Raw genomic sequence first — 13,693 nt, forward strand, 5'->3', positions numbered from 1 at the left:
TCAAAACTGACACATAAGGCAAAAATCATAAACTCAAAAAACTACTGGGTAGCTTGCCTTTAAGTTCACTGACTAAAACGGAGTTTTCTGATATGAAGCTGTCTGGAGTAAGAAGCTCTGAATGTCAACAAACGCAATAGAAACACAAACACAATAGTACCATGAGTGGCTCACAGTACCCTCAGCCTCCGCTGGTCAAAGGGGTTTATTACAGTACAATCAGTCAGTAATATATTTTCTACCTGATTCTAACTTACTTTGGCTAAATCAATAAAATGCAAAGCAATACAAATAAAACTACAAAAATCCATGCCACATAGATTTGAAGAAGGACTCAAAAGTCTACACTCTTAGTGTCTGAAAGGTTAGAAAACATCATCGCCATTGCTAGAAGCCAATGTGACTTCCCAAATCTGAAAACTACTAAACCAACTTCATGGTTTCTTTACTGGTACAAGGGAAAGCCACGGGTGACATTACCCATGGACCTCTAGCCCAACCCACAGGCAAAGCATCCAGAAACAACTGAGCCCCTCGATTCTGTCACTCACGCTAACTCTTCCAGCTTGTCCTTGTCAAAACCTCCCCAGTGGGTCTGATGACACTAACAGTCCATAAACCAGCATCTGGAAATATAATTTATAAGGTATGTAAGGTGCAACTGAAGGAAAAAATAAAAGAAATAAGATGACAAAAATTAGAAAATAGGTCAGTACTTTCCTATCTAGATGAATAAAACTCTCGTGAAGTGTTGATCTGTCAAAAGGCTACCAAAAGGCTTGTCTGAATCTTACATAAAGCAAACTCTCATACTGCAGTTGCCATCTAGGAATGAGGTCTCAGGCAGCATGCCTTAGGGCATTGGCTTTCCATCATTTAACAAATGTTTATGTAATTTAAATAAATATTTTAATAAATTTAAATTATTTAATTAATATCAATTCTAATTTAAATTATTTTAAAATTTTATATTTCATATATATGTTATTACATTTTTATATCTTACATAGTCTAATAAATATTTATATAACAACAAAAAAGTCTGTAGGATTTTTAATAAATAAAAGTTCAACTAAATAAAATAGTTCATATAATAGGACTTAATTTTTTAATTCTAAGATAACTAGAGGTGTTGTTTAATAAAAACAAATGTAAAATACTAAACATAGTATTTAATATACTTAATACACTGCTTAAAACACTGATTTAAACAAGGAATGGGGGTGTTAGCAAGCATGAGAACTGTGATTTGAATAAAAATGGTCCCCTGTAGGCTCACAGAGAATGGCACAACCAGGAGGTACAACCTTGTTGGAGTAGGCAGGGCCTTTTTGAAGGAAGTATGTTATTGGGGTTAAGCTTTGAGGTTTCAGTTGCTCAAGCCAGGCCCAACATCACTCTCTTCCTGCCTGCCGATCCGATCCAGGAATAAAATTATTGGTTACCTCTCCAGCACCACGTCTGCCTGGGTATTGTCTGTCACTGTACCTCCTGCCATGATGATAATGTACTGAATCTCTGAGCTGTGAGCCTGACCCCGAACTAAATAATGTTGTCCTTCATAAGAGTGGCGGTGTTCATGGTGTCTCTTCACAGCAATCAAACCCAGGGGCGAGAATTTAAATGTTTTATTTATTATTCTCTCTCTCTCATTCTCTCGTGTGTGTGTGTGTGTGTGTGTGTGTGTGTGTGTGTGTGAGGGGGTGGGGGGCATGCAAGTGCTATGATGCATGAGTAGAGATTAGAAAACAACCTTTGCAAGTTGATTCTCTCTCCCAGGCCTGTGAAACCCTCTATTTATGCCAGAAAACAAAACAAAAAAAAAAAAAAAATGAAAAAATATTTAAGGAACAATCAAGAAAATAAAAAAAACTGGTCCACTCTGTGCTGCACAGTACCTAACCACGTGGCTGAAGTATGTTTTATAGAGTCCTTGTCAGGAACTGGAAGGACACTGAGAGAGGGGTAGGCTAGAAGTTTTTAAATCACACTTTAAGTGGGTGGGTTCGTAGGGCTAGTCTAGATTCTTGAGGTTAGCCCATTGCAGAATGAATGTTCCAGTGGTGCTTCAGAGGTGACATGGGGCGGGATATTTTCAATCAACTTATTTTGAAGAAGAGAGGGAGGCAGTTGATTATAAAGTAACACTTAATGGGTACCGATTAATGTTCTAGTTATACAACTCAGTTTTCTCCAGGAGCTAGCATACTGAGGGTAGCACAAAAGCCAAGAAAACAATATGTGATAATGGATAATTTCACCTTGAATGTGGAATAAGTCTAAGATCTCCCATAATCTGAGAGAGGCCTGGATCCATAAGAAGCAGACATTCATGCAAGCCGAGCCTTGGCGTCAACCTAGATGCCCACAGATGAAGAGATAGAGCAAAGATAGTGTGCATGCTGTCAGTCAGCACGACATCACTGGAAAAACACCCAGAAAACCACCCTAAAAGCTAAAGGAGGAAAGAGTTCATTAGCTCTTAGTCTCGGACTTGGTTCCTGGTCCACAGTCTCCATTACTTAGGACCTACAGCAAAGCTAAGCATTGAGGCAGGGGGGCAGGAGACCAAGGTCTGATCACTTCATGACAACTAATAAGCAGGGGATTGAGGGGAGAGGTACAGAAGACAAAACAGAACTCCAACTGTGTACCCCCAAGATCCACACTCTTCAACAATGTCCCATCTGCTGAGTTCCTAACATCTTCCAACAGCCAATCAAATGATGTCCCATCAGTAGATAAGGTCAGAGAACTAATGATAAAAAAAAAAGTCTGAAAAGCCCACTTTTGCACATTGCTAAATTGGAGACCAAGCCTTTAACATGTAGCCTTTGGGGAATTTTTTTTATTAATTTATTTATTTATTAGATATTTTCTTCATTTATATTACAAATGCTATCCCCAAAGCCCCCTATACCCTTCCCCCACCCTGCTCCCCAACCTACTCACTCCTGCTTCCTGGCCCTGGCATTGCCCTGTATTGGGTATATGATCTTTGCAATACAAAGGGCCTCTCCTCCCATTGATGGCCGACTAGGCCATCCTCTGCTACATATGCAGCTAGAGACACAGCTCTGGGGGGTACTGGTTAGTTCATATTGTTGTCCGGGGAATATTCTAAATATAAACAACAATAAACACCATAGGTTGTTGGCATCCAGAAGAGTGAAATTTTGTTGAATGCAGGCAAATGGATTGAACTAAAAGATTTTGTGTGTACACAGAAAAAAGTATCTCCTGTTTTCCATCATATATGGAAACAAAACAACTGAACTGAACATAAAAAGGGAACATTAAAGATAGGGAGAAAAACTGGGGAGAAGACAGGACAAAAAAGGATGGATGGGTATGTGTGTGTGTGTGTGTGCACGCGTGTGTGTATGTGTGTATGTATATATGTGTGTGTATGTTTATGTGTGTATATGTTTATGTGTATATGTATGTGTGTATGTATACAGAAATGCCATAGTGAAACCAATTAGTTTGAACAATTAATATGCATTAAATAATGGTAAGGAAACAATAGCAGTCAGTCCCTCCAATTTAGTGGCTCACTGAGTAACAAATCATAGGTTCTTAAGCTTAGTGGGGATCACAATCACTGGGAATGTTCCAAATTCAGAGTATGCAACCTACCAAGCAGCTCCTAAATTAGAATCTCCAGGGACTCCTGGGAGTGAGCATTTTAATAAACATCCAGAAAAAATTCCAATGCTATGGCCCAAGAGCCACAACCACACTGTCTTCAGAAAGGAGGTCAGCAGGTAAGCTACCTCTCCCAGGAGGCTTTCTCCACGCTCCTGCGATTTATGGCTGTCTCACTTTACCTGAGTCGTGCTGGCATTCAACCAGACTCTTCGGCAGCTCTCTTTACACCAAAGTCCTTGTGGTTCCCAGTGTCTGAGGTGGAAGAAATCATTAACGACAGCTATACTAAAAAGTTAAGTCAACAGCACAGAGGGCTCCTCCCACTGAGATAAGAGTAGGCTGTGAACAAAGTCCCACTCCATATGGATACGTTCCCAGTGTGTTAGTACACAGCTCGACTACACACATACACACACACAGCCTTCGCATCCAGATTCCAAAACAAAATTCAACCTTGTCCATTCACAACCCAGGCTCCCAAGGGAAACTGAGGACTCTGTCTTGGAAACTCATTTTCCCTGAGGAGAAGAGCAAATGGTTCCAGCACCATGTCTCATTGGAATCATGTGTGTGTGATGTCACTGAAGAGGGATTTTCCCCAAATCTGCTTACCTGGTCTTTTCTATCAACACACTCAACGCCTAAGACCTACAAATAACCTGCACCGGATCCACACCTTCTCACTTGGAATTCCTGCTCCACAGGTGTGATTTGCGGCCCTAGACCAGATGAGCAGAAGGGTCAGGACTAGAGGGGAGGGAAGGAGCCACGAAGGCTGTAAGCCAGGGCAGCCCTCACTCTGAGCGGCACAGTACCCTGTCCCAGGCATTTCACCAGCCTTTCTCTAGGCCCAGCATAGTAAGCCAGCCTTAGCACAAGAAAAGTCTTCAAGGGAATGGAATTATAGAAGTTGAGGAAAGGGGGACTTAGAGAAGTGACTGCTTTCCTCAAGTATATGAAAGGAGATGGAGATCTATTTAATGCTATTCTGGAAGAAAAATCTAAGCTAATTTTAACTTCAAAAAATTGTTACAGACTCGTGGCTGGTATTCCTAGTCCACTGAATGCTTTTCACAGTGATGTCGCTCATCCACAGGGCTCTGAGCTCTCACTGCCAAATGAGAAGTCACTAGACAGGACAACTGACTGGTCTGAGAACAACAGAGCTGCAGAGTTACTGGGAGAACTTCAAACCACAGAAGAGCTGACTGCTCTAAAGCCCAGGCTCGGAATGACAGCACCCAGAACTCTGTGTCAAATTATAAAAATTAAACTGCAGTATTGCATTCCAGCCATCTATCTGGGATGACATAAAACAAAAACAAACAAACAAACAAAAACACCTCAAGAAGAAATGAACACAGACACCTCTAAGTCCAACCAACACGTCAACGTGGGCTTAACGTGGGCTAAGATTTCACTCAAGTCAGTTTCTGAAACCACCAGCCTGGGGCATCAAGCATTGGGATGCTTACCCTATCTCAAAGAAGCATACGAATACTCATTGCTCTTGGGTCCTGGGATAGGGAAAGGACTAGGGAAGCTAGGAAGAGGGAGAGACCTAGATTTTCAACATCATTAGCGGTAGAAAATGACAATGGGCTTAGATTTCCCACACAAGGCAGAGCAACTGGAAGCCCTGTTTTTGAAAACCTGATACTTGAGTCCAGTTCCAAACAGTTAGTCTGGGGCAGGAACTGCTGTCCAGGTGACCTCAGTAACAGACAGGACCATACACTGCTCTCGATGACATGATAAAGAAGTCGGGAAAGAATACGTGATATATAATAAGTCTGCTTTTGCCCAAAACAGATCACTGGGTATAAAGCAAGAGTTCTAGTAATCTGAATAAACTGTATAATCTTAAACATCTCAGGCCTCCTGAAGTTTTTAATGAGATTATAAATCTTGCTCCAGCTGTTTCCTCGTTGGGATCATCAGCTCCTTGACTATTGTGACACTGCAGGTGCAGAGGCCATTTGGTTGTGTGCACTCCACAGACTTTCTGGAACATGGCAAATGATAGCCTCTAAAGAAGTCAGAGGTCAGAGGTCAGAGGTCAGAGTTAGCCACCCATGCACTTCCTTACTGCTAGTTATAATTCAACTAATTTTCAAGAAAAATGGATCAGCATGTATGTGGCTAAACAAATATTCTGTAGTAAGTTGACAAAGCAACTTGTTCATCTGATTTACAAGATCAGTGAAGCTCTAACGCTATCCTTAAGGGTGCTTAAATACCAAAGCAGGCAGTGACAGTCCCTGGAATATGCCCTATGGAGGGAACATGCCATCAGAATCCATGCCAACCAGTGACCAGATACTGTCCGAAATTTGAGATCAAACAGGTACCATGTTGATATTTATTTATGGATCCAAAAGATTCCCATCAACTGTTCAAACCTGGGGAACTGAAAAGTACCCCTAAACCATTGTAATCAATCCACATATTTAGAGTATTTGTAATTTCACCAATGAGATCTATTTTTGGCGTGTATTTCACTTATTTAAAAAGTAGCTAGGGCTAGGCATGGTGGCACACACCTTTAGTCCCAGCACAAAGGAGACGAGTCAGATAGATCTCTGTCAATTCAAGGCCAGTCTGGTCTACAAAGCAAGTCCCAGGACAGCCAGGGCTGTTACACAGAGAAACCCTGTCTTGACCGCCCCCCGCCCAAATGCAATACATACATACATACATACTTACATATACATACATACATACATACATACATACATACATACATACATAGTAGTCAGGAGTGGTGGTGCATGACTTTAATCTCAGAACTTGTAGTTCAGGGACAGCAGGTCTCTTTGAATTCAAGGCCAGACTGGTCACCCTGAACCACAGTGATGTCCATTAAACTTAACAATTTATGATTTGACAGTCAAAGAGCTGGCAAATTGGAGGGTCTGTCCCCTTCCTATTCTCTCTCTTTCTGTTGTCATTCAGAAACCTGAGTGAGAAATATCCACTTCCCAGGCCCTCTGTTTACCCCAGAAGCAACATGCCAGGAGCCTCCCTTCCTTCTGGGGGACCTTATTAGCATCTTGAATTCGTTTCTTAAGGAAGTTCATATGGTTCTTATGACACAAATTATTTAGCATTGTAGTTCAGTGCTTGGGTTTCAGAGCAGCCCGCCCTGCTTTATTTATTGTCTTCACTGTCAAAGAATTCTAAGCCTTTTAAAAACAAGAAAAGATAAATAAAAAGTTACCCATTTCACCAGTAAAACTCCCTTTGGGTATTCAAAATGCTGTCTATGTTTCTGCTGTGGAGACATTCATCACTGAAGAACTTGCGGTTTCTGGTATAATACTACCAGAAATATATAATACATTCAGCTAGGATGCTTGACACATTAGGTGGCCATCTATGGAAGCAAAGCTTCAACGGAGAATACATTGTGTCTCTCAGATTACAATGTAAATTACAGCTAATCTAGCAGTGCCATTATGTAGCATAGGGTCCTTGTAGTGCTCAGTAATTTGGGTCTTATTTTCCTATATATCTGAAAGTATTCTTAGCAGCTAATGGAAGGGAATGGCTGTGTGTGTCTGGAGTTATCAGGCTTATTTGGGAGACACGATTCTATTGATGGTGCATCTAATGCATAGGACTGTGACCAAATTCAATCCATAGCTTATATTAAAGATGGTCTCATGCAAGCCAGCCTCTGCTTATTCCCGGGGCCTCTGGAGCCCAGGCCTGGGCCAACAACATTGAACTCACATATCTAAATGATGATGAATCAATTCTTGCTCCAATTACTGCTTGCTCACAGTGCATATGTAACTTCCCCAATTTAGGGAAGCTGGGTTGGTACTCAGCATTCTCTTCAAATGTGTTGTCCTTGTTTGTCGTGTAAGCTTGTGATACACCTTAAGACCACTGGAAACCAATGTAGCCCATAGTGTGTTACATTTCACTCTCTGAAAGCAAATCTACATTTTTACAAATTCCTAGAAGTAGATGTTCAAATTCTCATATTAAATAGGCATTTACTGAGTTACTACTGGAAGCAAAGGAGCACACAGTTCCAAACCAACGACCATGTGTTTGTGCTGTGACAGAAACTGCACAGTACTCAGAGTGCACAGCTCGTCAGTGAGGCAGAGTGGAGTCACAGCACGAACACTGACTTTTTAGCCAGCTACAATGGCACAGTCTCGCTTTAGAAAATGCCACCGAATAAGTTCCCAAAATATTCTCAACATGGAATAAAAATAGAAACCAGCCCTTAACTCTAAGCCATGCTGTCCCGTGGCTAAAGTCACAGGCAATAGCTGAGAATAATGAAACTTGGTCTTTTTGTCCTGGTGACAAGAGTGTGTATATCCAGGCCCACTTTTATAAGAAGATGAGGAGCCAAGATCAACTCCCTGAGGCAGGGTTGAACAAAAGAGTGTCATCATCCGAATGAGCTAATCCTTCCCAGGGCCTCACAGTGACTGACCTGGACAGGGTGTGCCACTTGCCTGGCATGCACGGGGCACTGGGCTCTGCCCTCGGTACCCACAAGACCATGAAAAATGAACAGGAGAGATGAGGGAAAGAGGAGGGCATGAGGAGAAAGGTTTCTTCCACCAACCATTTCTGGTAAAGAAGCCAGACACAGGGTCACAAATCCTCAGAGCTGATGAGCCAAGAAAGCCATTGCCACTTCCAGTTTGGGGCAGGGAGTTGCTGGGGGGGAGCAGCAGTCCTCCACTGCCCTGGTATTAAAAGCCCATCACTCCTCTCCTCCCTGGGTTTGCATGCACGCACGGCTGTGAGCTGCTGAGACCTATCCTTACAGAGCAAGCAGTATGCTGCACAAATGAACTCTGACAAAGAGCAAAAGGTTCAAGGCGTGACAGCTTCACCAAGTCATTTCTGACTCAAAGTCCTTTGTGTGTACTAAAAGCCAGATAGGAAACTTAATATTTAATGCCTTGATTCTGGTTTTTTTTTTTTTTTTAAAGATTGCAACTGCACAGCAGGCAACTGAAGTTTTCAACAGCAGAGCAACAAGATAAACCAGAACATCCCAGAACATGCTTCACCTAAGATGAATTTACACAGAAACTGGATGTGACCTGAGCTGGGCTAGGAAGTGTTGAGCCAAAAGTGAAGCCCAAGTGGGTACCAGAAAACACTCTCCCAAGTTAAACTTCCTTTGAATGCAATATTCTTAAAACTCAAAAACAATAAACAAAGTTGGTGAGCAAAATATCACATAAAAACGAATTTCAGCGAAGGAAGTACCATTAAAATCCAAGACATGAGTTCAAGACAAGAGAAAAATGGTCAGTAATATTCATTTTGACTTTAAAATTTTGATTCCAGGCTCATCATGGATTGATTTGAGTCATTTAAATATTACATAATAATGTTGCTCATCTTGATTACTAGAATTTTTGGCGTTAAACATATTGCCAGCCTGGCAAGTGCCTAGCTTAGCTCACTTCAATCACCAGGCCCTGGGGGTCAGGTCGGTTCCTAGAAAGGCAAGCCAGCAGTCCTGGAGAGATTCAGACTCCTAGATGAAGATGGTCCCCAGGGAAGGGCTGAGAGTGGGTGAGAGACGCGTGTCCTGGGGCGCAGCTTACCTCGCTTGTTCTGGGAGCCGTGCTTCTTGGCTAAGGCGAGCTCCCTCTGGATTCGGTTCTCCAGGTACTCTTGCTTCTTGGCCAGCATCTCCTCGGTCTCCCGGAGGCGAGCCAGGGCCTCCTGGGCGCTGGGAGCCGCCCGGGCCCGGGAGGAGCGGGTCCCTTTAAAGAACTTACCCAACTTGCTCATGGCTGAGCAGTGGGGGGCGAGCGTCCCAGCGCTCTGGAGGCAGGTAAGCCACGGTCGGAGCCCACAGAGCTCCTGGGAATCAACAAGTTGTTTCGGCAGGTGACACCCACTCTCGGGCATTTCCTGGCCGGGCTCGGCCCCGCCCTCGAATAACCACCCGGGACGGGGGGCAGGGCAGCCGACGCCACCGCCCTCTGGGAGTCAGGGAACCGAGAAAAGTTGGCCAGGAGCAAGGGACTGCTTTATCTGCACTAGGACACATCCATCCAGGAGAAACTACGGAGAAAGTGGCTCAAAGAAAAGCAAATCCATCAAGCTCTGAGGGTGTCTAGCCAGGCCGGAAAGACTTGAAAGCAGGTGGCGCACCTGGATATTCAAAGTGCTCTTTTGAGAGTGTGTGAGGGTTCACAAAGTTCCTGTTTCCAATCTCTTCATATGTACAAGAATATTCTGCCACGTTCCTCTGAGTATGTGTCCTATCCAGGACACAGACCTCTCCCACCACGACGGTGTGGGCACAGCAGAGGCTGTGCTGGCTAGGCCGGCCAGTCCCAAAGTTCACAAGACTTCAAGTAGGTGGAAGATGGTGGCCACCTCTTTTCTTAAAAGACTTCTGTACGTGCTTGATGGTCATATTCGTTTCTATAATTAGGAATACCAAGTGTACAGTGTGACTACTGTGTATTTGAATCTTAAATGGGGCTACTCTTGTGTTTGGGTCTTTGTCAAACACATTTACATGGATATCCAAGTAACGATACCCTGGAGAAAAAGAAATCATCTTTCCTCCATGGAAGTTTTATCTGCCCCACCTCTTGGAGGGGAAGAAAAGCCTTTGGTTAGATGCTTGATTACAGCTGGAAACCTATTTGAAGTACACTGCCAAGAAGTGGCCTGCGGCATTTAGTCTGTTTACAATGATTCACCTTAAATGCCACACTACCATATTTGATCAATATCATCAGAATCTATTTGTGATAGAGACAGCATCCTTCAATCCTAAAACCAGTAAATCAATCTGCATGCCATCATGGCGAATTAATCCATTTGTATCCAACGTCACTGTATCTAGCTGGAATTTTTGCCAAAAATTGAACATTAAGATTACTAGTAAGACACACACACACACACACACACACATTCCATAACAGATAGCTGCAGGCTCCTGTCATATCTTACTGGCCATTTAAAGTGCATGGTTAATAACATACACTTTGCTCTAATTTGGTAAGTTTCCTTCAGTATGAAATGAAGGAGAAGTTGTGATGACCTTGAAAGTACTAGATCCTACGGGGGCTCCTCCATGGAAAGACCATCCTTCTCTTAGCAGCTTTTAGCAGCCTGCTGCACTTCATCCAGGGTGGGGATTATCCAATCCCAGTGAGCCAGCTCTAAATACATATACAAACAAACAAGCCTAAATAGGCTCACCAACTATGTGTGTCTGCGTGCGTGAGCGCGCGCGTGTGTGTGTGTGTGTGTGTGTGTGTGTGTGTGTGTGAGTGTGTGTGTGTATGTATGGATAGGTAGATAGATAGATAGATAGATAGATAGATAGATAGATAGAAGATAGATACATGGATGGATGGATAGATAGGTAGATAGATAGATAGATAGATAGATAGATAGATAGATAGATAGATAAAACCTTGCTACATCCATTCCAGTGGTGACACCTGTGACAGGACTAGAAACCTGGGCGCTGTCCCGAGGCGAAAAGTTCCCGGAAACGTAGTCTTCTAGAACCGTGGCATCCTGGATAACGAATGCTCCAATAATGTCCTTGCTTTAGTTGGTGAGCAGCGGATCTGTGGGATTTCCCTCAGTGTTTCCAAGCAATGACTTGCCAAATACCTAAGCAAAATCGAACTTTCCTTCTTGGCCTTCAATAATGTCCTAGGCAGTCCTTGAATTCAGTAAGAATGTTGCCTATTTAGTGACATTCAGAATTGCCTCTAGTATTGTAAGAGAGATAGTGAAAGAAATCAGGCATTACTATCTACTACACAGAGTTAGAAATCTCAGGGCAAGCTTAGCAAAGTAAGTTTAGAATTCTTATTATAGTTATGTATGGCAGACTATATTACTTATTAGTAGAATGTCCCCCCTCCCACTATCACTTAGAATAAAAGCCAAGTCGCTCCCATATACAGGAATTTACATTGGTTTAGGAAGTAGATCGGGCTGTGGTTTTAGAGTATTGCATTATTCATGAGAAGGTTAGCTAGAGTAGAACTCCCTAATTAGAACTATGGCTTGATGTGAAAGCCCTTGCCTGGGAAATGTAAAGACCTCACACCTGGCTTCTAAGAATATAGCTGACCTTAGATAACAGCTGACTTTGTCTCAGTTGTTTTATTGCCCAGTTCCTCCAGTCTTTATGTTTGCATTCCTCTGTTTTGTGTGAGAGTCATTAAGCATCTGGTAACCTATTTGTACCTTGCTGATGTGTCACCTAACTTCCCTATTTTCTTCTGTATTAAAACTCTGGTGCTCAATTTGACAAATTACATTCAGATTCAGCAGACTTCCTTGTATCCCAAATTTGTTTGTCATTTCTCACTAATTCTTTGCCCACCTGTCTAGAACCCTGATTTCTCCTGCAGATTGAGAGGGACCCCCGACTGAGGCCGGTCCTCGACAGAACATAGATACATAGAGACAGAGAGAGAGAGAGAGAGAGAGAGAGAGAGAGAGAGAGAGATACATGGATAGATAGATAGATAGATAGATAGATAGATAGATAGATAGATAGACAAACGAGTCAAGAACTTGAGAAGGAGTTGGGGTATCAAGGGAAGAATTTGGGGCAGGAAAGATGTAAATATAGTACTAACATACAAAAGTCTCTTCAGGTTTTTTTAATTAAAAAAGTAATGGATCCCATAACCATTATTAAATTTATGTATGCCTAAATAGAAATGTATCCAATATATTAAGTCATTATCTGCTGGTTTTTACACTGATACATGTATAAACCAATTATACATTTTGTTTGGTGGTGGTGCTGAGAGAACATTGAACAGTCAGAACCTGGGAACCAAGAGGGTAATGTGCTGTGTAACCAGCTACCATACACATTCATCTATCAAATGCACACAGACCATCTCTATACTGTAGGAGAGATCTTAGGAGACATAGGTAAGAACAAATAGAAATGTTTTTTGCTTCACAGAGCTTACAGCTTAGAGGGAACCCAGAAGGTAAACAAATCATCTCACAGATAATAGACTTGATAAAGGGAATTTCTAATAATTTCTGAGGAGAAATCTGGGAATTATAAAAAACAAATAATATAGAGAAAACAGATCTCGTCATGAAATCAAAGAAGAGCCTGGGGAGAAGTGAAAACTAATCTGTTATTTGAAAACTGAAAAGGAGTCACCAAAGTTTACACAGGGAAATTAGTGCCCAGAAAAAAAAAAAAAAAATCCCACATCCATTTAGTTATTGGTTTCCTTGAGTAGATTTCTCAAAGATTTACTTGTATTGTTATTATCTTTGAGTGTGGATGCAGTTGTGCACACTCAAGAGTATACTCAGAGGTCAGAACAGAGGTGTGTGGAAACCACTCGATAAGGATGTTGGGATCCTAACCCTGGCCCTCAGGACAGAGCTGTGTGCTGCCCAGTTTCATGTCAACTTGACATAGGGTAGAGCCATCTGAGCGGAGGCATTCAGGAAATGCCTTCATAAAACTAGGCTGTAGACAGGCCTGTAGGGAATTGTCTTAGTAAATGACTGGTGGTGAGCCCAGTCCATTGTAGGGGGTACCATCCCTGGGCTGGTGGGCCTGGGTTCTATATGAAAGTAAGCTGAGCAAGTCATGAGGAGCAAGCCAGTGAGCAGCACCCCCCATGGCCTCTGCATCAGCTCCTGACTTCCTTGACATCCCCCAATTTAACAACGGCTCAAGGTATGTAACTCAAATCCTGTTCTCCCCAAGTTGTTTTTGGTCATCGTGGTGGTTTGAATACAAATGTCCCCAACTGGTTCATAGATTTGAAAGTTTGGTCATTAGGGAGTACAGCTACTTGACAGAACATAGGAGGTGTGGCCTTGGAATAGGTGTAGCCTTGTTGGAGGAAGTGTGCCACTGGGGAGTGGACTTTGAAGTTTCAAATGTTCAGATAGACCCAGTTTGTCTGTGTTGGGGCTGGCCAATGGCTCACATGTCCCGGTTCGAGCCTGGAAGGCATCTTGGAATCTGGAAGAAAAGAGGGAGTCTAGGTGGGTTGAGAAAGAATGGAACCAAGAC

General features: G+C 42.6%; 1 protein-coding gene across 1 annotated transcript in view; it reads right to left on the minus strand.

Moving 5' to 3' along the window:
• The window catches only part of Chmp4c (charged multivesicular body protein 4C), a 31,982-nt gene extending 22,410 nt beyond the window's left edge, over window positions 1–9,572 (minus strand). The window contains exon 1 of the mRNA XM_021158627.3: window positions 9,246–9,572. Coding sequence (XP_021014286.2) covers window positions 9,246–9,555 — 310 coding nt within the window. The 5' untranslated portion in view covers window positions 9,556–9,572. The remainder of the gene's footprint in view (window positions 1–9,245) is intronic.
• Window positions 9,573–13,693: the final 4,121 nt, after the last annotated feature.

This window comes from Mus caroli, unplaced genomic scaffold, assembly GCF_978045245.1.
Source record: "Mus caroli unplaced genomic scaffold, Mus_caroli_1 scaffold_3, whole genome shotgun sequence".
Lineage (NCBI taxonomy): Eukaryota > Metazoa > Chordata > Mammalia > Rodentia > Muridae > Mus > Mus caroli.